General features: G+C 39.6%; 1 protein-coding gene across 1 annotated transcript; it reads left to right on the plus strand.

The window, feature by feature from the left end:
• Positions 1-1,724: 1,724 nt before the first annotated feature.
• Positions 1,725-25,874, plus strand: LOC149303277 (tRNA pseudouridine synthase Pus10-like). Its single transcript, XM_089481607.1, has 17 exons — positions 1,725-1,850; positions 2,452-2,688; positions 3,321-3,407; positions 5,130-5,164; positions 8,005-8,116; positions 9,913-9,974; positions 11,103-11,148; positions 14,853-14,917; positions 17,349-17,434; positions 18,072-18,197; positions 18,490-18,546; positions 19,376-19,452; positions 21,507-21,559; positions 21,806-21,923; positions 23,292-23,434; positions 24,230-24,329; positions 25,836-25,874. Exons 1-17 carry the CDS (start codon positions 1,725-1,727, stop codon positions 25,872-25,874), a joined length of 1,569 nt encoding a protein of 522 aa, XP_089337733.1.

Below are 25,874 nucleotides of genomic sequence, written 5' to 3' on the forward strand. Positions count from 1 at the left end.
TGTACAAAGTGTGCATTGGGGTAAAAACTCAGTAAACCTGTAATAAAGGTAGTACTTTTTAATACATTAATACTGTAGTTTGGGGTAGCCGTATTAGTCCAGTGTATAAGAATGCAAAAAAACAGAATGTTGCAGAATCTTGTAATACCTTTTTTATTGGACTAACAGTATTTAAAATAATAGACGAGCTTTCGGGAGTCCTCCCTTTATCAAGTCAAAAGCATTTCTCATACATTAATGTAACATTGCAATATTACCTCCCGAACACTAGATGTCAGTATTATAACCCCGAAGCTTATCTGTGTGTGATTGCTACTGCCTAGCTGGTGCTCATGCTATCCGGTTCCCCGAGCAATGCAGATCTTTTCACAGGTTCCGCCCCTGTGAATCCCGTCAGCACGCTGTATGGTCAGCCCATGTGCTTAGATACAGTTTATACAAATGTATATGACAGTAAAGGAGCTTTAGTCTGACTATAAGCCGTAATATTCGCCATAGCACCCCGATGCTCCATGCTATTCCGAACGTGTTCTCTATTACCCTGTAGTGTAAATTACAACAAGCAGATACATGTTATAGAACAGCTCCTCTCCTGCATTTAACTTCATTTATAGACTATTCTTTTTTGTAATATGATCTCGAAATACAGTGACATGCAGTAACATCCCTCCCATCCATTCCACATTTCTTTTAATAATATAGATTCCTTATTAGCATATATTGTTTATTTTTTTCGCAGACAAATTTGGAAGACTTAAGGTAAGCAAAAAAGTAAGCGTGATAACCATTTTATATGGGCTTTAGTTTTGTATGTGGTTGATTAGTATAATTCACTACTAAGTTACTGTTGAAACTTAATTTCCACGCCTGTCTTAAGAATTGTGTCGGGTTGTTCTTGGCAGCTTTGCGATCACCTTGGAAAGGAAACGTGGTTATAAATACGGATCTAATGCGATTCTTTAGTCACGTGACCTGTTTTCCTTGCGTTGCACTCCTTGGTTTGGTTTTTATTAAAACCTGCAAGGAGACAGCTCAGAGAAGTCGCTTTATATAGTATATTGGATTTGTACAGTTTCCCTACTTACAGAGAGGGCAAGTTGTCTGTAGTCCCACTGAGCGGCTCTGTCATACTATTGTTTAACTTCAGATCTAAACATTAAAGGAAAATGCTTGATCAGGCTAGTTGAAGAAAGATAAAGTACACAAATGCCAACATGAACATGTCTAACATCGCTTCTGCACTGAATTCTTAGTATACTTGTGGCAGATAAGGACACAGGGTATGTAACATTTTCATTCCTTATCCATTGTGCTCCCTCATCATTATTATATCCATTACATTTTAACTTTGCTTTGAGCATAACAAAGGACCTGCACTGCTCGGGTCACGAGTTCCACCTATATACAGCGGTTTTACTCTTTCCTGACTGTAGGAACGTCCCCGACCAATTAGGGCGATGGAAATATTCCCCCATTCGCTTTCATTTTTTGCAACAGATATCCTTTTGTAACAGTTATAATTCAAGTCCCTTGGCCTCTTAATAAGACTTTAAGCCCTGTTTAGATGTGTTGATTAAGCTGTAACACAATTTGCAGTGTTGAAATACACCTTCAATTTTTCATTTCAAATTCCTTTAAGATAAAGAGATCTCAATAATGTAACTTATATCTGAGCAGTAAGGACTGTAACTGCCTCATTTCTTTCTTATACAGGTTTTTTTAACATGCTTCTCATAGACGGAAAGTATAAGCCAGTTGCTCAGATGCTGTTTTCCTCAGGATCTTGCCCGCGTTGTGTACTTCGCTTCTGCTGTGTTGACTCCACAGCTCCCTACCGACTTCCGTACAAGGTACCCACGTGTATTGGTTTAAAATAAGTTGTGATGTCAGTTGGTCTAATCTTATCTGTCTATGCCCAAGTTTAAAAATATCCTGATTTGCACAAGGAAGAAGCCTTTTCCAGTGGAAATAGTGTTAGAGGCCTACAGATACCATTTAGAAAACCAGAATATTTGCAGCTGCAGAAATGTTTATAGGCATTTTTTTTCTTTTACCCCACAGTCATACAATATTTATTTCTTACTGGGTCTTTCTCAAGTGTCCAGAGACGGGCAACCTACACCTGTCTTGCCACAGCTTCTAAGGTGGAATAAAAAGTCTGCAGCTGCAAGTATTCTGTGTTCACCATGTGTTCTTGTGTCATAATATGATTCCTGGACAAATCAGAGTATCTACAGATATCAAAAAATAAAGAGAGCAGGACCTTTGAGGTCCCAAAAGTAACTTAGTGTTTTTTTTCTGCGTTGTCCCAACAAAAGGTCTGTACGTGTAAATATATGTGTTGTATGTGTTAACCACCCAATTTAAATTGTGTAGCGCTGCATCATATGTTGACACTTAATCCAGAAAGTATGATTATGATAAATTCATTTCAAATATCCCCTTCTGTAGGATCTGGTTTGTGAACTTCAGAACTACTTGGAGATAAGCCATAAAGATATGGCCGATGTAGTCGGTGGCCCACCATGCAAGAGAGCCAAGCTTGAAGAAACGGCGAAGTGTACAGGTGACAGAGAATCAATCAGTTCCCCAGAACCCGATCACGGGAATGACTCTCAAAGTCCGAGAACTTGTAATTTGTGCCTGGGGGTTCTTCAGCATCTCTGTGAAGTGGAGTCTGTTAAAAAGGTAAACTCAGAGTTTGTTGGAGACATGACTTATTTTTCTGTTTTATATATATTTTTTCAATGTTTGTATCCGGGGCCCAATTTATATTGAAGACACCCTAGCCACGGAGACTGCCGGCATTCCTTAGTGGCATGGGTAAAAAACTTTTAATTGGGCATCAAATCGGGGGGGCTGTCAAAAGGCGTGCAGCTGATAAGCCCCTTTCTGTTCATCGTTGGGGTGTCTGAGGCTGAAGGCCTGCTGTCTTATATTATCTCTCCACTTCCCTGGTTCTCCGGGGTAGATTACTGCAGTGGAGTTTTTAGAATACACGATGACACTTTAATGCTATAGGTAGAACGTGCTGAATATTCAAAAAGCTTAGTGGCTAAAAAAAAAAAAAAAAAAAAAGTGTGAGCTGAAAGTTCCTGTAGGAATTTGGATATTCTTGTAGATCATGATTATTTAACTTGTAGTTGAAAGTCACAGATGATATTTTGTGATCCTCTTTCGTATGTGAGGATTTGCTGTTAAAATATTAAATAAAATGGTAGAATTTTTTTTATTAGGTCTCTATAAAAGTTAACATCGTTAGCCTCACTCAGTAGACATGTTACGTAAATATTTGATTTTGTGTGTGCTTTTTTTTCCAGATTTTTGAGAAAGTGAATAATGCTGGTTATGAATTCAAAGATTTTGTGTTTTCTGTGTCTTTACCTGCTCAGCTGTCTGTTCGAGAGGTGAGGGATCAATTGGCTTGTTTGTGAAGTACATGTCCGTACTGACCATTTTTATTGTTTGGGGACTGCACCAAAGCCCACAATGTACTTTTGGTGTGACTTTCTGAGAAATCGTAAGCAGATGCCTGAATTATATGCTCTACGGTGACTTGGTAACCCACATTCTCCCCACACTAGATGTTCTGGGTACGGTGTTGACCTCACTGGTGCAGTGCCGTTAATAATACAGCGTGGCACAAAGTGGTTGAGAGGACTTTTTCACAATATGACTGGTCCATTACCAATGAAATTCCACTAGAGGGCGTCCTAAGAGCAGATCGTGATCCAAGCAGACTTTCTATTTGCTGCAGCCTTACATGACGTTATGCAATTTTAGTTGTGCGCTATTGAAAATAATAATAAAGTGTTACTTTCAGTTTGAGTAAACCATAACATATGACTTCTACATCATCTATGGCATTAACTTTCTATTTCCTCTACAACTGCATGTGTGCTTTGCTTATTTACTCACAACACCATCGCCCCAGTACATAAATTCGCCTTCCCCGAGTGCAGCCTTGGTTCATTGTTACCAAACTCACTTTAAACTCCACTTAACTTCTGGGTATATATACTCACTATTTATGCATGGCATGAAGGACACTTTAGTTGATCAAATGTTATTACAACGTTAATTGAGATTAATGGCGTGCAGGCCATAGTGTGAGTAAGAATTAGAAATAAGCCGTTAAAATGATAATGCACTCAATGGAAGGGAAGATATCCCTATCACTCATGTCCTGCACCGTCTGGCCAGCACAGATGAACTCTTCCAGTGATACGTATGGAGTTTGTATGTGGTGATCCTGTTCTATTAACTTCCCGTAGGTGATAAACGGAAACCAATGAAATGTGGAGTATTTTACTATCCCACGGTGATGGGTTACAATGAAAATGATTGTTTATTTAGGCTACTTCTCATTCTGTGCCCGGTGATGCTTTATTCTTCTCAATTGCTAATACTTCCTGAACCTAAACACTGCAGCTGCTGTATGTCACAAGAGTTTCTAGGAAGTCCCCTTCTTGGTCCAAACTCTCTCCAACCTCACAAAAACCTAACACCGTAAACTCAGTTTCTAGTTACTGGCTTCGTCATTGTGGCACCCAGAAGCCAATTTACATCACGTTCCTTTATAAAGCGCCAGCAGATTCCGTAGCGCTGTTACCATCAGCGGAATCATTTCAAATCACGGGCAATAATAAACTGGTACAAAAGGAGAAACGGGACCTAAAAGGCTTGTTACAAGCGAGCAACCGATCTCCACAACTGGCCCGCTGGCCAGTAGCCAATAGGGTGTTTTTGTGCTTGATGTATATATGGCAGCATCGGGGCCACCACCCAACGCCCAAAATACTGTCGGAGCATTCCATAATTTAGAGAGTTAGATGTGTTTGTGTTATTTTATTTTGCTGAGCGAATGATAGAAAATCAAATAGCCAGCCAATAAAAGTAATACAGAGGAATTTAGTGTGAAATTGGTATAAACATAAGGAAATACTGAAAGTATGCAAGGTCAAAGACCTAATAAATTTAGAGGTTTTAGAACAGATATCAAAATATATCAAGATCAGATAAGACACTGTTTTCAACTCCCAAAAATAATGAATCACAACTACAAAGGGATTCTTCTAATTTATTGTTTTTCTTTCTTTTTCTGGGTGTTGCTGCCTGCCCATGGGTAGCATTCTGCATGGCTTCAAGCAAAACAGGAAATGGGGTGAGTAATGGTCCTTGGAGGGAATCTTTAACATTATTATTTTATCTGATAACCTGTTTTTTTTTAAAGCAAAATGTGATATAGTGCATTATCTTAGGCAGTGGATTATTAAACATTAAAACAAGATTCATTAAAGTATTATAAGGTATTGATGCATATTTCTTAATAGGTAATAGAGGACTGCATTGGGAGGCGGGTCTCGCCAAAAAAACTTGCGGGCGGTCTTGCTGGTGCTGCGGGGGGTCAGGCACTGTACCTGCGGGTCCCGGTAATCCCGCGCAGTCCCGCAAGGCTGCCTTCTCGCTGCTCCCTTACAGTGTCTCCTCTCTTGCTCCGCCCAGGAACAAAACGGAGTCACGTGAGGTGATGTCACGTCCTGTGACTCCGCCTTGTTCCTGAGCGGAGCAAGATAAGTTCTGGGAAGTAGGTGTGGGATTTGCCACAAATGAGGCGGGAGCGGAACACCCACATTGGGGGAGCGGGCAAAAAATCAGCGGGAGCGGGATTAAAAAAGCCACCCCGCGCAGGGCTCTAATAGGTTAGTCTGTTATGTTTTAAGGAGAGTGATGAGATGGATTACGTGATCCGTACGAGGACATAGTTAGCAATGTAGATTTTGCTCCCCTATTTGTAACCAGAAATCTCCAGAACGATTAAGTCTCCTTCACCCGGTGGGGTTTTTTTTCATATGGATCCTTCCCATAAGGAAAATTGAAGACGATTATTATTATTTATTTATTTTTTGCCATTTTCACCATCTGTTGATTTAATGAAGAATCCCCTTTTCCATGTTTGATGTACCCACACACTATTTTACATCCTTTTTTTTTTCTTCAGAAAAAAGAGCTTTCATTTGAAACCAAAAAACACCCAAAAATTTTAGTGAGTGCTAGTATGTAAAATGAAAAAAAAGGTGATGATTTAAGTTCGGCAACATCCATCCCTTACACAGAATTTTATATACTTCTTACTTAAGGGGTTTGGGGTAGTGAACGGGTTTTTACATGTAGTGCTTGGGCAATGAGCTATAAAGTCTTTTTTACATGTTACATGTTATGTATGCCACTGATGTCACAATGACATCACTGAGCTCACTGTATTGTTTTTTTTTCATTTTTATTTTTATTACATTAAAAATACCTTTTTAAAAAATGTTTTTTTTTTTTTTTTTTTAACTTTTTCCCTTTGTGGAAAGAGAAAGAAAACATTGTCTAATCTCCCTTGCGCTGATCACACTGTGACCAGCAAGCAGGACTCCATATGTGTGCAGTCAGCCAGCAGTAGGAGCAACCAGAGATCCAAGAAGGGTCTGGGAAGACCCTGCCGAGTCTCTCCTGTCCTTCCGTGACCTTTTGGTGGGTGTCAGCAGTGACAGCTACCAAAAGGGGAATGTCTGATCACACAATCAGGCATTCTATGCAACCGTGTACTCCCGCTGAGCGCTGTTACGCAAGATTGGTTGGCAGGAAGACAGGGATATGAAAAACTCAGGACATACATGTACATCCTAAGGGTAGTCCTTTTGTGGACGTACCTCTACACGGCACGTGGAGACAGGAAGAAGGGGTCGCACAAAGCCCCCCTAGAGGCATCCCTGTAGTTACGCCAGTGCCCTTAGTTTCTAAAGCAACCAATTAGCAAATGTAATTATCGCTAGACGCACCCAGGAACAATTACTACCAGCCCGCTAAATCTAAACATCAATTTAATAGAAGTACAAATAGACAAATAGGAAGGGGGAGCACCTTGAAGGAATTCTAAAAATCCCAGTAGTAGGGGATGAATATATAATAAGAAAACACAATATAGTGTAGTGTATTTGTGATTTCTTAAACGGAAAGGAAAAAATATTGTGCTCGCTGTATAAAACTGATAATAAAATAATAAAAAGGTTGTACTAACTGACAGAGCAAAATGGGTTTTGCTCAATCTATATGGCGTATGTGATAGTTTCCTATCAGGATAAAATCAGGGAGGTCCAAGTGTGATGAAAATGAAATAGATGTATTATAATTGAAAATATATATAGTAGTACAGTAATGCGTTTCACCTTAAAATAACTGGCTTTTTCAAAGTGATGCATACATGAGGACCTAAACGGTTTCAATAGCGTTTAATAGAACGTGTCTTGCGTAGTGAAGTAGGCTATAAACGTAGCCCTCCCCTGGAAAGCTTTCTAAGGCTACAGATACATGCCCCGAGTTTTTAAGTTTTTACCAGTCAGATACATTTCTGCATGTCCAGGAAAACATGTTAATGATTGCCCCTTCTGTGTTAGAAATTCCAAACAAAAGTCACAAGAAAACCCTTTATAGGTTTTATCATTTTTGCCTTGTGATGTCCCCCACCCCCTTAGATCAATATACTTCTATGTATTTCTTTTATTATTTTTTTTATTGACTTGTAAATAACATACAACAAATTCCTGGAAAATACTTGTGTAAAAGTTGAGGGCAGTTTGTAGCTATCTGGGTATTTTTTACAGATCATTTCACATGATACCAGAGGTTGTGTGAGTCACGGATCGAGGACACGCTGTGTTCATGTGCCAGAGATGGGGGTGTTACTGCATGACTCTCAAAAGGTTTAATAACTTAGAATTAGTGTCTTTATATGAAACATCAAACATGCTTGCTTTTTTATTTTATTTTTTTTGTTACATTTTATTTAAGTTTATTGATCTAGCTACTGTAAAAAAAACTATGAAAAAATTATTAAAATATTTCATATTAATTTAATATTTTAAGTATATTAGTTTATTGATCTATCTCCGTATTCTCTATTATATTTGGGTTTTCATTGGTTTAACATCTTCTTTTCCATATGTTTTTGTAAAACAGAAAACACGGTTATTCTTTGGAGAAGGCAGCCATTATCCAACTGAAGGAAGCTTACAAGTGGATTATCCATCCTCTTATTTCAGAAGAACTTGGGGTTCAAGCTCTGAGCAAGGTATATCCATAGCATTCATGGGGTTTTCCAGAGTCTACGCTCATAGAATAATATGATATTGCTGTCATTTTTATCCTTTAAAAATAATCTGTATGCTCTGCAGTTCTGTCTTGGAGATAAAGTAAACATGGGCATTATGGTAAATATGATGAGGGATACAATGAACTGGCACGGAAGGCGATGGGACTGGATAACTTTTACAATTGGGATACTGGATTTGGATGGGTATGATGCTGTGTATAGTGTAGTTCTTGGACTATATATATATATATATATATATATATATATATATATATATATATATATATATATATATATATATATATATATATATTACACATACATAATACAATAACCAATATCAGTGGGTATTAGTAGACCTTTAAATCAGAGTCTCCTACCGTTCAATTAATGCAATCTACTTATTGATGATTTTCAGGAGCTTCTCTGAAAAAGCAGTAAAGAAAGTGCATATCCATTACCAGGGATATATTTTAAGCATAGTATAACATAAAGGTTTTGTTTGAGTCTGTGTTTTTAAGTGGGCTGCACATGATCTACTTAACAAACTGACTCTTGATAGCTGTTATGTTAATTAAGGCTTTGGCAACATAGGCTTCAGGGACTTAAGAATTCCAACCTACCCATCTAAGAATTTTGGCTACATACACTCAACATAGATTGTAGCCATTGGTCACCGTGGAACTGTCTTCATTGTAGGACTTTGCCCATGGTTTTAATGGGGTTTTTAATCCTTCCCATTCAGGTGTTAGCTGTTTTAGACGCTAGTGTATGCTGGGCTTTTTCTTCTTGAGTTGCGTTGCTATTGCCTTACTTGATGGGAATGTGGGTAGATTTAGAAGTACCTGTAGACCAAAGCTTATCAAGTCAGCGGTCCTGTTTACCTTGGAATCAAATCTCACTTTTAAAATGTCATGACCAGCATAGCCAACGGTTTCCTTAAGATAAAAACACAGCAGCATTCTCTAGACACAACACCCAGCCACAAAGTATGTGTTACTGTCTGTCACCTACCAAGATAGTTTACTTAGATTCTTATTTTTCCTAGAATCAACCTCCAGCATTCAACAGTGTTACTGGCTCACTGTACAGTGACTGGCTTAGCGGCAATAACCAGTGCCCACGGTATAAGCCAACTCTCCAAATGCCCTGGTAATATCAGACCAGTGAGGGTCTCTAGGCACTGTGCTCAGATTTCTATCTCTTTTAAGCAGTATAAGACCCTGAGTATCGGCACCACACTCATCTAGTTACCCATAGTGACTTCTAGACCCTTTCTACCCCCTCAGTGTCCATATGCCCTCCCAGCCCTAGCTCTATATATCTTTCTAATGTGTTTAACTAAACACATCTCCTTGCACGTGATATATAATTACCGCTAGTTAGCTCCAGAGATGGATCAGCAAATGCTGCGGGCTGAGGTTCAGAGCTTTTCTTTGTAAGTACTTTAATATGCATTCTTCTTTAGTGGAGCTGTCAGGGACCGTAATATGTCCATAAAATTTGGTCTTGTTCTGTCTGACTAAAATTTGGTCTTGTTCTGTCTGACTCAAATGTCACAGAAGCCACACATACCCCATCACATTATTTTGGTACCCTTGTCTACAGATTAAGATGGGCCATGCGGGTCACCGTGCACCTGCTTACAACCTTTATTTAAAGAGATCAACTTACTTCCTTTATCTATACCTCAAACTGGATCATTATTAAGGGTTAACAGAGGGTAATTCATCTCCTTTCCTTCTGTCTTCTGAATGTCCCTTTTTTCTTTTTAGAGTGTGTTTGAAGTCGCCGTGGTGTTTGCCCACCCAGAAACCGATTCTGACTGCCACTTCCTGTAAGTAACGCTAACCAAAGTCATGTGGATGTTTCTCACTTACCTAATTATCATCTCTATTGCCTATTCAAAACCACCGTGATTTAGTAGCTGCATGTCATATAATACAGGGCAAACCCAATGTAAGTCATCTATTGAACATTATCTATCCAACACATTATTTTTTTCTAGAAGCCCAAGGGACACGCGCTTTGTAAATATGATACTATACATAAATGATCTAATGTTTTTTAGATTTTTAGTAACGTTTGTGCCACACCTTTGAACAAAGATAAAACGTGTCTCAAAACAATAATATTCAAAGTTAGTGAGTAATTCTCTACACCCCACCACTCATATATACATATATATATATATACATATATATATATATATATATATATATATATATATATAATTAGAAATGTGGCCGCAATATCTGTGGTAGGGATTTTTTTTAATGTTCTGAACAAAATGTGATTAACACCTTGATAAACTCTAGAGCTGAAGAAGAGCAAAGAATTCTCGGTTACTGTGGAAACCACACATTCTTGCCCACTTTTACTATGAGAATAAAGATGCATGCAGAAGCCGGTGGAACTGCCTGTTTCTGCTGCGGCTGATGGCCATGGTGCAAATTGCCTTTAATGATCAACTGGTGCTATTTGACGTCATAGCATCTACAGGTTGTGCCAGCCAGTTTGGCGACCAAAGTATCACTGTCTAACAAAGCTAGATTATTATTATTATGGTTTTGAGGCACAACACCAAAAATTCAAGATTTCTCACGGATATCAATGACTTTATTTTCACTCCATCCTTGCCATACGGTGCCATATGGTATTACGTGGCATAGAAAAGTTAGTTTGCTGGGCACACTTGGCTATCATATGCTTTAAAATGCGTATGATGGCTGGAGAGTCGAATTGAGAATCCCAGACAAACTCTGTTACGTACAAACCCAAACAGTGGAATTACAATGCGTTAAAGCAGCAATAACTATAAATGGCCACACTGTCACCGCAAACTTGCAAATCCGGACCCGTAAATGTATATTTAAAGCTGGTACATATGTTACGAATAATAACAAATATTTACCATTCTTTTCTTCTGTACGTTAATAGCTCTTGGTTCTTGTTTATTATCTAGAGCGTCGGCATGCAAAGACTGTTTCAAACAGACTAAGAATAAGCAGGTATGTATTTATACGTTTTAAATCTGTATCAAGAATCGGTCTATTTGATATGAGATCTTCACAGCCATCGTGGTTAAAAAGGGTTTATCGATATTTTGAGAAATGTTTGATGTTTTTTAAATGGCTGTTTTTCATGTTCCACACTTAATGCCCTAATGCATTGCCGGCTACATACAAACGGTGAACCTTAACAGATAATTTTGGGTCAGAATTTATTTTGAGCTATACTTTTATCATTTAATCATCATCAGAGGTATAGATCAATTTTTTGCTCGTTGGAAGACTTTGCAGTCATGCTTTGGTACAAATTAAGTAAAAACAAATGTTAGGAGCCAGCTGTAACCTTCCAGAAGTCGGGGCTCCCTGGTTTTAGAACTTTAATTAACCAAAGCTTCTATACAAATCAGTCTAGATGAAGCCTGTGATTATTTCTAATTTATAGTATCAAGGCGTCTTTAAGTCCTAGATTCTAATTAATATCAAGGACATTTTTGGGGTCCTATTCCTTTTTTTCTGGTAAAATGTATCCATCTGCCTCATGGTACTGTCATAAAAAGAATTAACTACGTTTTATAATGTGTCTCGTGTTGAATGGCGCTATAAGTCTCTTCACAAAACCAGGCCTAGGGCGGCAGGTGTCTTTGATCTCCCCGACCGGCCTATTTACGCTGCGGACGCTGTGCCAGCTTATCACATCCCCCGAAGACTTTATTAAATGATAATAATTAACATACAGCGCACGGGGATATGAAGTTTAGGACATGAAGACATTTACGTCAACACACATTTAACGTGAAAATAGGGATGCAGTGGACCTTCAGTCGCTCTCTAGCATGTAGTGGTAAATAAATGGAACCAAACCTTTAGTAGGTTATCTGCGAAATAATCTGTATTGTGACAGCCAGTGTTATAATATATGTTTGTCAACAGACGTACTTCATCGCATTCTTCCTTTACTTTAACCCCTTCGAGACAAAGGCTGATTTTACTTTTTGTACCCTTTGTGACAATGGCCTTTTTAACATTTCTGCGCTGCTTGTGTTTAGCTGTAATTTTCTTCTTTCCCGTTTACTGAACCCACACACATTAGATATTGTTTTTTTCAGGACAAGAAGGGCTTTCTTTAGATGACATTGTTTTGATTGTATCATATTATTTACTATTAAAAAAATTATAAAATATGGTGAAAAATTTAGAAAAAAATGACTGTTTCTAACTTTTAGTTGAAAAATCTTTTACTCATCTATAAAAGGTAATGAAAAAACCTGCTAAATAGATTCTACTATTTGTCCTGAGTTTAGAAATACCCAATGTTTTTATGTTTTTTTGCTTTTTTCTACCCATTATGGGGCAATAAGTACAGGTAGCGTTTTGCTATTTCAAAGCCATTTTTTCCAAATCTGGTAATTCTTCCCCCCATGTGCCATTTCGGGTATCTTTGAACCCGGCCAATGCAATTTACCCCATCAAGTCATATATTTTTGAAAACTAGACAGCCCAGGGTATTCCAAATGCTAGTATTTTAACTCTTTCCATGCACCATATCTACCACCAGTCTTTGTCAAACTTTATGGTAGTCATTTTTTTGCATTTGTTTTGTCATACACATTTTACTTCAGGTATGAATTAAAATGTTCTAGTTTATGTCACTATCACAAAACACCCCAATATGTGTTCAGCAACATCTCCTGAGCGCAGCGATACCCCACATGAATGATTTTGCCTGGCTGTTTGGGGGCAAAAGGGCCACATTTGGGGCATGCGCATTTTTCAATGTTGAACTTTGGCATTTGGGGATCCACTGCCCATGCCCTATTTGGTACATCTTTGAGCCGGGCCATTTCAGTGTGCCCAATAAACCCATATATTTTTGAAAACTAGACACCCCAGGGTATTTCAAATGCTAGTATTTTAACTCTTTCCATGCACCATATCTACCACCAGTCTTTGTCAAACTTTGTGGTAGTCATTTTTTTGCATTTGGTTTTCCACACACATTTTAATTCAGGTATGAATTAAAATGTTCTCGTATATGTCACTATCACAAAACACCCCAATATGTGTTCAGCAACATCTCCTGAGTACAGCGATACCTCACATGAATGATTTTGCCTGGCTGTTTTGGGGCAAAAGGGCCACATTTGGGGCATGCGCTTTTTTCAATGTTGAACTTTGGCATTTGGGATCCACTGCCCATGCCCTATTTGGTACATCTTTGAGCCAGGCCATTTCAGTGTGCCCAACAAAACCATATATTTTTCAAAACTAGACACCACAGGGTATTTTAAATGCTGGTATTTTAACTCTTTGCATGCACATATTTTACCACCAGCATTTTTTCAAAGTTTGCAGTAATATTTTTGTGTGTGTATTTTTCCCACACACACCTACTTTATGTATGAATTTACAGCTCCTGGTATATGCCGCTGTCACACGACACCCCATAATGTGTTCAGCAACATCTCCTGAGTGCAGTGATACCCCACATGCATGGGTGTGTCATTTTTTGGGGGAACTAAAAGGCCACATTTGGTACGTGTGCATTTTTCTAATTGGAAATTAGATGTGTGGCCATCCTTCCCCCCGTGTTAATTGGGACGTTGTTGAACCTGGCCCATTCAATTTACCCCATCAAATCATACATTTTTTAAAAGTAGACACCCCACGGGCATTTAATATGCCAGTATTTTAACTCTTTCCATGCGAGAATTGTTTTAAGCTAATATGCTAATTTTAGGACTTGCTCACAAAAATATATTTTTTATATATATATATATTTTTTTTATTTTTTTTTTAAAAAAATTTAACATTTTTTTTCAACTTGGAGGTTCCCCTGATAGTGACATCAGTGGGAAATGATTTTTACATTTTACTGTTTTTTTACTATTTTTTTCTAATTATTATTAATTTTATTTTATTTTTTAATTTATTTTTACTAATCACACTGTGATTAGAAAGCTGGGCTCCATTGACTTGCATGGTGAATGCAGTACCTGTATTCAACCTGCAAGTGGAGCCAAAGTTCTCTAGATGGTCTGGACTATCTAGCGAACTTTTAAAATTTGTGGTTCCTGTTACAGGACGGCGGCCATCTTCCTTGATGGCGAAGATTGCCGGCAGCTGCGGCTGTGACCGCTCTCCGGAGCGGTCACAGCCCATCAAAAGGTTAGTGTTTGGTGTCGCTGGATGCCTCCTGATCGAGGCATTCCAGCGACACCATTTAAGTTTAGGAGGCGATCGCTTTTAAAACGGGCGTCCGCCGCCATACAAAGTATGGCGGATGTTGACGCCCCGTGGAGGGGCCAGAGATGGCCCCTTCGTGCCGATCGCGGCGTTGCTGAATGCCTCGAGGTCGAGGCATTCAGCAACGCTTTTTGGGTGCAGAAAGCGATAGTAGATCGCTTTCTGCACCCGTTTAAAGACGTGCCGGTCCTGGCACGTCAATTGTCGTAAAGCACATGCTTTTCCGTGCCGTGCCAGGACCGGCAATTGTCATTAAGGGGATAAAGGGCTTTGGAAAGAGAGGAAGGTCCAATTTGAATAATTTTGTAATCATTTTTTTAATAAGAAGTGTTATATGTAGATGGATGAAGAAATACATTGTTCTCCTGTGGACATTACCACATCCTCCACACTTAAAGCAGGTAATGCCACATCCTCTATCTACGCTTTAAATATATATTTTTTTTAATTTTCATCTACAGTCTGTTTTCACCAGAATGGCAGTTCTGAAGGCTTTAGACAAGATAAAAGAAGAGGATTTCCGTGTGTGAGTTTCTTTAAAAGCTTCTTCTAAGTATTGAGCATGTCATTGACAGAGCTGGAAAAAGTTCTGAAGCTAATTGTTAATAATCTGTTGATATACGGTTTAATTTTCCTCTTGGGGCTTCAGACAAATATGTCATATGTTTCAGAAATCTGTTCCGTGTTCAAAGAACTGTCTTTACTGAGCAGTTGGAAACTCATACACATCATTGATTATCTGGGCTGTGGGGGCATGAGGTTTTTCTTCTTAGCTTGGAAATGAAAATGGCTTTCCAAGTATAATAACATTGCAGATGGTAAATACATTTAATTGTGATATGCAGCAGAACTGTGTTTTCAAATGTTTTACCCCTGGCCATGTAGCGTGGTTAGTAATCTTTTTCCAGGATGAATGTGCTTATGTGTATTTTTTTTGCACCAGAATTAATAGATATACTTAAAAGTTTACAGTATAATAAAAGGGTGCCACAGTAAGACGTACAATGGCCATATAGAAATTATGACCAGGGTACAATAGGTATGAATACATCTGGAAATTAGGTCTCTGCCCACTGTCAGGTTCCCATAATATGTTGTGGGGCAAGGGCACTAATTATTAACCTTGTACTATTAAGAACACCAGCTACTGTGTTTCAAAGGAGAGCTACTCCACCTATAGTGGACTATTCAGGGAATCGGCTAATTAATGGGAGTTATAAGTAGCCACTGCTAGAGTAATGGAGGCTTTCGTAGCCCACTACTACCCCCAAAATATCAATAAATTGCTTTACAAAATAGCCATTTAATTACCTAAATTCTAGTTTACTGGATTCACATACTCCCAACCAAATGATCAGCTTACCACACAATTGGAGCACTCATTGCACACGATATGAGCGTAGTACAGGGCCTTGTGAAATCGAGTTGCATGACCATGTTATGTGTCAGCATTCTGGATGTGGAAAACCCCAGCCCTAGCTGGCTGAATGCCTGCTGAAAAGGATGAAGTAGTTGGCAGCTTCAGATACGTTTCAAATATACACTTACTGGCCACTTTATTAGGTACACCTGTTCAATTGCTTGTTAACACAAATAGCTAATCAGCCAATCACATGGCAGCAACTCAAGCAATTAGGCATGTAGACTTGGTCAAGACAACTTGCTGAATTTCAAACCAAGCATCAGAATGGGGAAGAAAGGGGATTTAAGGGACTTTGAACGTGGCATGGTTGTTGGTGCCAGATTTGCTGGTCTGAAAAAAGAGAAAATATCCAGTGAGCGGCAGTTGTGTGGACGAAAATGCCTTGTTAACTTAAATAACCACTCGTTGCAACCAAGGTATACAGACTACCATCTCTGAATACACAACACATCGAACCTTGAAGCAGATGGTCTACAGCAACAGAAGATCACACCGGGTGCCACTCCTGTCAGATAAGAACAGGAAACTGAGGCTACAATTCTCACAGGCTCACCAAAATTGGACAATGGAAGACTGGAAGAACGTTGCCTGGTCTGATGAGCCTCGATTCCAGCTGGTACAGTCAAATGGCCGGGTCAGACCTTGGCGTAAACAACATGAAAGCATGGATCCATCCTGCCTTGTATCAATGGTCAAGGCTGGTGTGGTGGATGGTTTCTTGGCACACTTTGGGCCCCCTAGTACCAATTGAGCATTGTTTAAATAAGATGGCCAACCTGAGTATTGGTGCTTTGGGATGTGGTGGAACTGGAGATTAGCATCATGGATGTGCATCTGACAAAAATGCAGCAACTGCGTGATCCCATGATCCATATGGACCAAAATCTCTGAGGAGTATTTCCAGCACCTTGTAGAAAGTATGCCACAAATGAAGGCTATTCTGAAGGCAAAATTGGTCCAACCCGGTACTAGCAAGGTGTACGTAGTAAAGTGGACAGTGAGTATACATCTGCTGCAGGAAGAGCTTGGCTAGCCCTGTATTATGTATAGGTCATTCGGTGAGGTTCCTTCAGTCTCCTAACCCACTGAACTATGCATTTTACGGCCTTTCGTAATGGATGGTGATGTAAGGGAATTGAAACCCCCTTCTGACAGCTCTCCCTTGTGAACATCAAGCAGTGGATATTTTTTTCTTAAACGTATATATATTTAGATGTAGAACACAGCATCAATCAAAAAAGTCCCACCATTGATGATTGGACCAGTGGTTATCAGATGGCAACAAAATGGCTTAAAACTCTGCTGCTCTGGACTCAGGTTCTCCAAAACATATATAAACAAGAGAACTTACTACAGGATGCAAGTTCCCCGATTTATCAATAGCACAACACATCATAGCCCATCAACTTCTCACTTCTAGGGACAGAAAAAAACCAGATTGGCATGGTTGTTACTTTCATTGTTAGCATCTGATTTAAATCAAGACACTGTTGACTTACTCCCAATAGTTGATTTATTTTATTTTATTTTTCAGACAGTTTCCATACCCCCTACAGTGTCCAGAGACAGTATGTCAACTTGTGGATATCCAGTGCAGTCATTCTTCTGTTTTCGTGGCCGGCATGTATTTATTCTTACTTATTCAGAATCCTGGGCAGATTGTATAATAGTTTTGTTTATAATGTGGTTTAGAGCAGTTCTCCCGGTCCAGATGTGCACCTAGTAGTGCAAGATCTCCCCTTGCACCAAAATCTTTTCAGTAGTAGCCTGAGATGTGATGTTTATTTCATGGAGACTACATGTGCATACCTCTAAATTTCTGCTGTCCAGACCAGAGCATGATGAAATCGTGGGAGAACTCCAAAAATTAATGGATGTTCTGTGGAAAATGAGATGGTGAGGGTTATGGGCTTTATGCTTGAGATATATCTGTACCAGAATGATTAAAGGTATACTGTAATTCCCAAAATTGGATTGGATTTCTTTTTTGAATGGTCTCATTTAACTTCTCCAGCTTCCTCTACTGAAGCCAGGAAGCATTACTATGTGAACATCCTGCACATGCTCAGTAGCGCACCTATAAACGAGTGCTCTCCATGTTGTAAAGCAGGGATGGACGGACAATAGTTTGTAGGAAGAGTACCACATCAGCTGTCCCTAGTTAACTCTTGTTGTAGTTATTTTTTTCATGTTTCTGGTTTTGTGTGTGCATTGGGCTATTTTACCGTTTTGCCATTTAAGAAATAATCTTGCGCAGGCAGATATAACAAATACTCAAGAACTTTACCTCAAACACCATGGGTTATCGATGGGGAGAGGAAGATGGAATCTTCAGTGGAGGAGCTGATAACAGACCACCTGATGACTGTATTTAAAGCAGAAAGTAAGTCATTCTGTTACCGTTAATACTAACACCTACTACAAAGTCATGTCAAATTGTGTGATTAGCCTCTTTTTAATGATGGAGTGCAAACACGAATGACTCAAAGTAATGAGCAGCATCTATGGACTCTTTTTTTGTTTTCTTTACTTATCTCGATGTACGTAACAATGTGCCCTTGACCACATTAAAATTAGAGGATCAGCATATTGAGTTACCTTCTGTTTTGCTTTACCCGATGCTATTTATACTATTTTTGTTCTTGGTTTTGAGCTAACATCCATATCTTTCAAAGGTTTCAACTTTTCATCCTCTGGAAGAGAAGATGTTGATGTTCGAACCCTAGGGAAAGGTACAGTAGCATTCTTATGTTCTAGATGCTAAATTATAGATAAACATTTGGGTTTTCACCCTTAGACAATTACCTTTTATAAATCTAACTCTGAGTTGTATGGATCCTTCTTAGGTCTAATAATTCCCTCTTTCACTTGTAAAGTGCATGGCAATGCAGTGTATTTTCAAATAAGTAGGAGATATACTAATGGAAACAACTGAGCTTCCACTCCTGTGAACATGGAGTCTTTGAATAAAACTTTGGAGAATCTCTTGCATTGTTGACTTCATTCTGCATGTTCACAAGTGGACCAGACAGCATTGTTACTGAAATGTAAGATCTCGAAACCATCATATCACACCAGTCATACCTCTCAAGATTTTAAACGGCCACCTTTGTTCTAGTGGCTAGGGTATGAGGCTTTACATAGACTTTTTATGTGACTTTGTGTGGCAACTGGGTTGAGTATTTCTTCACACCTCCACCCCGCAAAATAAGCACACACTCATTGTACTACCATACACTTATACATACATGCACACACTCTCTGTCCCTTACTCTTTCCCACAGGCTACATAAACTCACACTGTGCCCCCCCCAGGACCTGGCACCCTATGCTTAGGCCTAAGTCAGGCTATGACACAAATGCTGCATGAGCCTTAAAGTCATTGTGTAATTTGTAGGCCGCCTGCCTTAAAAATTCCAGTGTTGCCTCATCATCCCCAGTCCGGCCATGGTCCTTGCACATTTAATTGTTTAAATCATTTTTTAGGGGGTGTTCTATCAAATCAACGTGTTTTACGTTGACTAGCCGGGAAGCTAAACACAATTTAATCTCTCGTTTTAGGAAGACCTTTTGCGATTGAACTTGTGAATCCTCACCGGGTCGAGGTCTCTCTGCAGCACATGAAGGAACTACAGCAGGTAAATGTAATGCACTTGAAGGAAAAGTAAAGCCACATACTGCATTTGCTTGATTATAAATCTTTTTTTTTTTTTCTCGAAAAAGTCTTCTGAAAAAACAACCTTGTCTTATAATCGAGGTTGTCTTTTGTTCAGACCTCAGATCCTTCTGCGCCGACAACTTCTGTGTCCCTGCCTAGCCTCTTCTTCATCTATCTTCTTTCTTTGTCCACTTCTCCCCGGTATCAGCTCCGTTATACAAGTATTTCCTCAACCTTCCCGTTGGATGTACTGCAGGCCGATTTGTGGATAAAGGGAAGCGTATGTCTGCCTCGCTTTCACCGCAAATCAGTCTGGAGCCATGGTGTGCTCCACAAGGACAGCCTCTCGTCCGCTCCTCCAGTTAAAGGGAGGGGGTGCAGAGACTCCGCTCTTTTTGCAGAAGTACCTGGAAAACGGGGTGATAACAGGGAGACGCGGATGAAGAATGAAGACAAAAGATCAAGAAGAAACAAGAGAAGAAGCAGAGCTGTGGTAAAGGAGACGCAGAGGAGGTAGAGAAAACTCAAGTGCAACTGAGAGTGTAGAACAAACAAAAGCAAAAACAGTGATTTTTTTCTTTCTTCTTTTTTCTTTTTCCCCAACAGGTTCAGGCCTTTTTCTTTTTTTTTTCTTTCTTTCATTAAGATTCACAGCTAAACAGAATATTTGTGATATATTGCACCTCAGCAAATTTCTGAGGCTGTTTTGCATGTTTTGCATGTTTTTACACAAAGTATTTTTAGGGCTTATCCTGTGTCTTTATTCAACTGTGATTTCCCACTCATTTAGTTTACCCCCACAAATGTTATATTTTGCCATTCATCAGGGGGGTGCCACACTGTAACAGACCTCCAGCCAGGGGCTTCACAATCATGGCCATTTTTCCTCCCCTTTAATGCCAGTAGATGGGGGTAATATTCACAGCTAGTGGCACAGAGAGTGTAAAGATCATGCAATTGGATGATCTCTCACACTCTCTCCCTGCACGCTGTCTGACAGGTCCAGTGGGAAGAAAGTAACATCACATTCGCTCCCTACATGCTGAATCAGTGTGCACACAGCACGGTGGAGGAGAGAGACACCACTCCTGCAGGTAGGTGGTGTAAACGGGCACAGGCAGGCTGTAGGCAAAGATGGCACAAGCATGCTGTTTGGGGGGCAAAGATGGCACAGGTGGGCTGTTTGGGTACATAGATGGCACAGTCAAGCTGTTTGGGACCCTGGTGCAATTTTCACACCAGGGCCCTGTGGTTTCCGGGTCTGCCCCTGGCTCGAGATGGTGACCTCTAGTCCTGTTACTCTTTCGTGGACTCCCAGATCTGTGTGTGGTTTTCTGAATTTTTTTATCACTACCCTGTTAGTGGATGTAAATTTAATTGCAAACATTTCACTCAGTTAATACAGCATGCCTCATAAGCGCACCATTGATTTAATGATCTATCTTGGTAGATAGCTGGATTCAAACTCATCTGGAACCCAAAGCCCTGCAGAGTTTAGTGATGTTAGAAGACATTGTTTCTAAGGAAGCAAGTTTTTGCTGCAAACTCCTGCTGGTTTGCAAGAGATGTAAGCAGATGTCAAAGTTAGAGCTGCCGAAAAAAACACTTATATTTGACTACGTTTCGTAAAGAAACACTTTAGTTAACTACAATAGCTGTCCTTCGTTTTATATGAACTTTGTATATATTCCGTTTCTAAGAACTACAGGAGCCACTTGATTGGTGCTCCATTAGCTCTAAATAATGACATCAATCATAACAGGGAACAATACAGAATCAGGCTTACCTTCACCATAAACATGGCAGAATATGGTTTATGCTATCACCTTAGCATGCTATCGATATAAAGCGCATGTGCGCAACACCATTACATTGGTTACTAGACTGATAAGACCTCTATTCACCCTTTGCGCCATAGTCAGTTCTTCTACATAACATCCACTGTTTCGGTATATGTATTGCATTTCATATCTGACTTCTGATCACATCACTGGATTATCACTGATGAATTTACATTGTTTTGTACTGTTTCAGAAAATAAACAATTCAGATAAAATCAAAGTTCGGGATCTACAAATTGTCAACAGGTAAGTGTCAACGTTTGTTTTTTTAAACGGATATCGTTGACCCTTTTTGTGTTAGATTAATAACCCACACAAAAGAATTCAGAAATCCTGTTAAGTGTGGATGGCCATGCAGAATCAGAGTATTATTTAATGATTTATGTAGGCCCATCGTGTTCTACAGCGGTGCATCACGTAGTAAATTGGAAACAAAAGGCAAGGAAGATTCATACATAATCATGTTTTATACAACCTTTCACTATGTTGTAGAGAAGCAGTGGCACATATGAAAGAAGGAGAGGAAAAGAAGACCAAGTGTTACAGTGCCTTACTATGGACAGAGAAAGCAGTCCGGGAAGAAGATCTCAAACTGTTAGATAGTATGGTGGTAAGTTGTGGATTACCTTTTTAGGTCCTGGACTGATGGGCAGTAACCCATAGTTACATGGTGACCAACATTAGCTAGAAAATGAAACTATAACCTCGTAATCCCATAACAGTCACGATAAATCCACAGGTCACACTGGACTACCTTTGTGGTCTCAGCCCCATCTCTTGATTGAACAATAGAAGTTATTGGAGTTTGCTGCCAACATTTCAAGGCCCTTTGTGTTCACTAAGGTTCATAACACAGTCGACAAACATTAGTCCATCGTCTGCCACTCGTTGCTTCCCTCTCCATCTTGCTCGTCATTTCAGTCTGAGAGGGAGAGGTGAGCCATTGAATAAAATTAACCTATGCTTACATAGACATACATGGATGGTGGGGGAAAGAGAGGAGTAATGTCCGTTTCCGCTTGTGGAAAATGAATAAATCAAAGACGGCAATATATAATAAGAAACTTTAATAAAAAAATAATCATGCGTAGTGATGCCAATGTGTATTTGCCTCATTTCCCTAGAAAAAAATGTTTTTTTTCATTGTTATCTGGAACCAACACAAATGAACAGAAAATATTGTTCCCTGAAACAAAATCAAATTTGGAATAAAATGCAAATTTGTCGTATTATTTCTGTTCTAACCCTTTGAATAATCTGTTAATATAAAAAGGAAGTAAGTACTATAATGAAAACTTCATCTTTTGGCATGTTCGTGTACTTGCATTTATTGGTACTGGTTGATTACTTGAAATCAGTGCTTCAAATATTGTTTATGCGTCAATGGGCAGTTCCTCTAAACTAGAGGACTGCATTGGGAAGCGGGACCCACCAAAAAACTTGCAGGCGCTGCGGGCGGGCAGTCAGGCACTGTACCTGCGGGTCCCGGTAATCCCGCGCAGTCCCGCAAGGCTGCCTTCTCGCTGCTCCCTTACAGTGTCTCCTCTCTTGCTCCGTCCAGGAACAAAACGGAGTCACGTGATGTGATGTCACTTCCCGTGACTCCGCCTTGTTCCTGGGCGGAGCAAGACAAGAGACGCTGCGTGGGAGCAACTCGAGGGCAGCCTTGCGGGACTGCGCAGGATCAGGTAAGGAGGTGGGCGTGATTGGCCACAAATGTGGCGGGAGCGGAACACCCACATTGCAGGAGCGGGTGGAATTGGGCAAATAATCAGCGGGAATAAAAAAGCAGTCCCGCGCAGGGCTCTACTCTAAACTCTATAGCAACCACACACGTGTAGTAATTATAAGTATCCTTGTGATCTCAGCGCTAGTGTCTACACTCCGTGACCCAGTCTCTTTATTTTCTCTGTTTTTTCTCTTTGATTTCCTTTCTGATATAACAGCCGGTATATATTATTGTGCCTTTGGTTGGCAGGAATTGAAAATAGACCAGAAAACTCCTCTACGAGTTCTTCATCGTCGCCCTTTGGCTTCAAGGCCTCGAATCATCCACACAATGAAAACAGAGTATATGGATGAGCACCACTTCCGCCTGTATTTAAAGACTCAAGCAGGGACGTATCCTTTTGCCGTAGTTGCATTCATGTAAGATGAAGTGACTTGGCCAGTGATGTATTTATAAGGACCTCCCGGACATGCCATGATCCCATATCCCAGCATTGGTCAGATGGAGATCTGTACAGAGCTCTGGGGGCAAAAATGGCCGGATTCAAGGGAGAAATCTCTAGCCATCCAATTGAGAGCTGTGGTGCACCAGGGAGGTCATTAGTCCTTAGTAATGCAACCGGGCCACCTAGTAGGCCACCGCATGTGGCATTCACAGAGCCTCAAGTTAAAGCCGATCCGTCAATTTTTCCCAGTCATAAATTTTATACTAAATAAAACAAAATGTAGTTTTGTTTACAGACGAAAATACTGTTTGAATCAGGTATGTTAGGAATCCACTTTACACTAATGCCATAAAAGCAGCCATCACTAAATTCCTGTTGTTAGGATCTGCATAATTATTACTACACAAAAAATGTGTTAAGATATTGTGAAAGAGTACCTTGTGCCATTCATTAGTTGAGAGGATTCTTTTTGGATCGTTATCAATATAAATACATTGCGTGGATGTTTATTGTCCCAAAGTTGACCACAAGCACTGGCCATTCCAGTGAGAATTATGTAACCACTTCATGAACAGAAACATTTATATTAACTGACTATTGTCTTGCATTACCATCAATATTGTCTATTGGGTGCCTTTATACGAGTGTTGGTAGGTTTCATCATACATGTTCTAATGCTTGCCTTAGGACCAGCAGGGTGCACACAAACTGTTTCCAAATGACTTCCTTAGCTGGTATCAAGCTATATAAAAGAATTTGTACACGGAGACTTTGGAAGAACCAAACCAAATATAGGTTCCATACTGCAAACCACAGCGGACATTCTGGAGCTTGATGTAGAGGTTAGTGGGGTTTTTGTTACTTCTGTAGCAGGACAAACTGTTGTTGGCTCGAGCCCAGCACCTGACTCAGACCAGGCTGAACCGATTCATATTCATCCTCTAGTTTGCTGTTGTGAGACACTCGAGTGGCCTTTTCTTAAGCTCTGGGTCAGTAAAGCTGGATAAACCAAAACGGGGGTTGGACGTAGCTCATGCTGCTTACTCACCTCTAGAACATTTTATGGTTAGGGGATTAAAAAAAATTAATACTGTGCACCTATCATTGAAAATGTATAACGTTGTGCAGTCACAATTTGCTAGGAGACATATAGACGAAATGTTATTTTTCAGGACTAAATATTATCTGCTGTCAGGTTTGATGGCACAGAGCCAAAAGCTAAAACATGGCTGCCTGTGATAGAAAGCAGTCTGGGTGAGTGTGAATGCACGTGCTAAGCCAAGGTAGCGATATGTATTTTTCATATACGATATGTACATTCCTGTAATGGACCCTGTCATCCAAACATTTGTGAATGACAGGCCATGTTAATGAGAAAAAAAAACATAGCTTTCAACCATTTCATAATTTGCCAAGGGCAAAAAAAACTGCTGAAAACTCTCACAAAACCGCATATGGGAAAGGCTGAGCTTGATGGACGCATGTCTTTTTTTATGCCTATGTAACGTGTGGCACCACGTTGGTCACCGTTAGCCACATTCTAGATTAGAAAGTAAATTTATGAGATGAAATCAAGTCAATCTGATGGAGGAATTCGGATGTCATACAGGAGGAGCACAATCACCAAGACTGAGGTGGGCCTATAACCCCCAAATTAGTTAATCAATTGGACAGACAGCCGGACTAGATCTAGCATTAAAATATTTTCAAATGGAGTTATGTTCTAAAGATGTTGTAAAACTAGATGTCACCTGCCATTTAACGTGTTCTCATAAAATAATAATGTTATGCTGTGCACATTTTAGTGTTAATTCCATTTTTTCCCCCAATTAGTTATCTTGATGCCACTTTTAAAACAAACTGGTGTAAATACCTTAAAAACACAGAGATGATATTTGTAGCTCATGTTTGCGAAAAGTCACACTCTCATCTCCTGCCTGGATGATTAGCCTGTGGCAAAGCTTAAGCTTCAGTTATATGCATGAAGATGACAGAAAATGCATCGATATCAAATCGAGCTGTAGGTAGTTTTCATATAAAAATGCTATTACGGGGACGGTTTTTTCTTTAACCTTTTCCAACACCCTGAATATATTCACAACCCAAAAATGTCCCCATGAGAATACCTTATTCAGCATCATGGTGGTGGTGGTGCCGCATATAGGTTGTAAAGCTGATAATGACATATATAAATGTGTTAATACGAATCGGATTTTTCTCTCATAATATATAAACAAGTAAACATATTGCACTAATTGGTGATGGCAAAGCCTGTTCCTCAGAATGATTAATCCATGTTTTGTATTAATATTTTAATCTGGTATTTTTTTCTATTCTCATACACAAAGTCTGTCGACATCGATTGGCCTCCTGCCCTGGATGATTAA

The sequence above is a fragment of the Sceloporus occidentalis genome, unplaced genomic scaffold (genome assembly GCF_023333645.1).
Source record: "Sceloporus occidentalis isolate IW3139 unplaced genomic scaffold, rSceOcc1.0.p SCAF_15, whole genome shotgun sequence".
NCBI classification, from domain to species: Eukaryota; Metazoa; Chordata; class Lepidosauria; order Squamata; family Phrynosomatidae; genus Sceloporus; species Sceloporus occidentalis.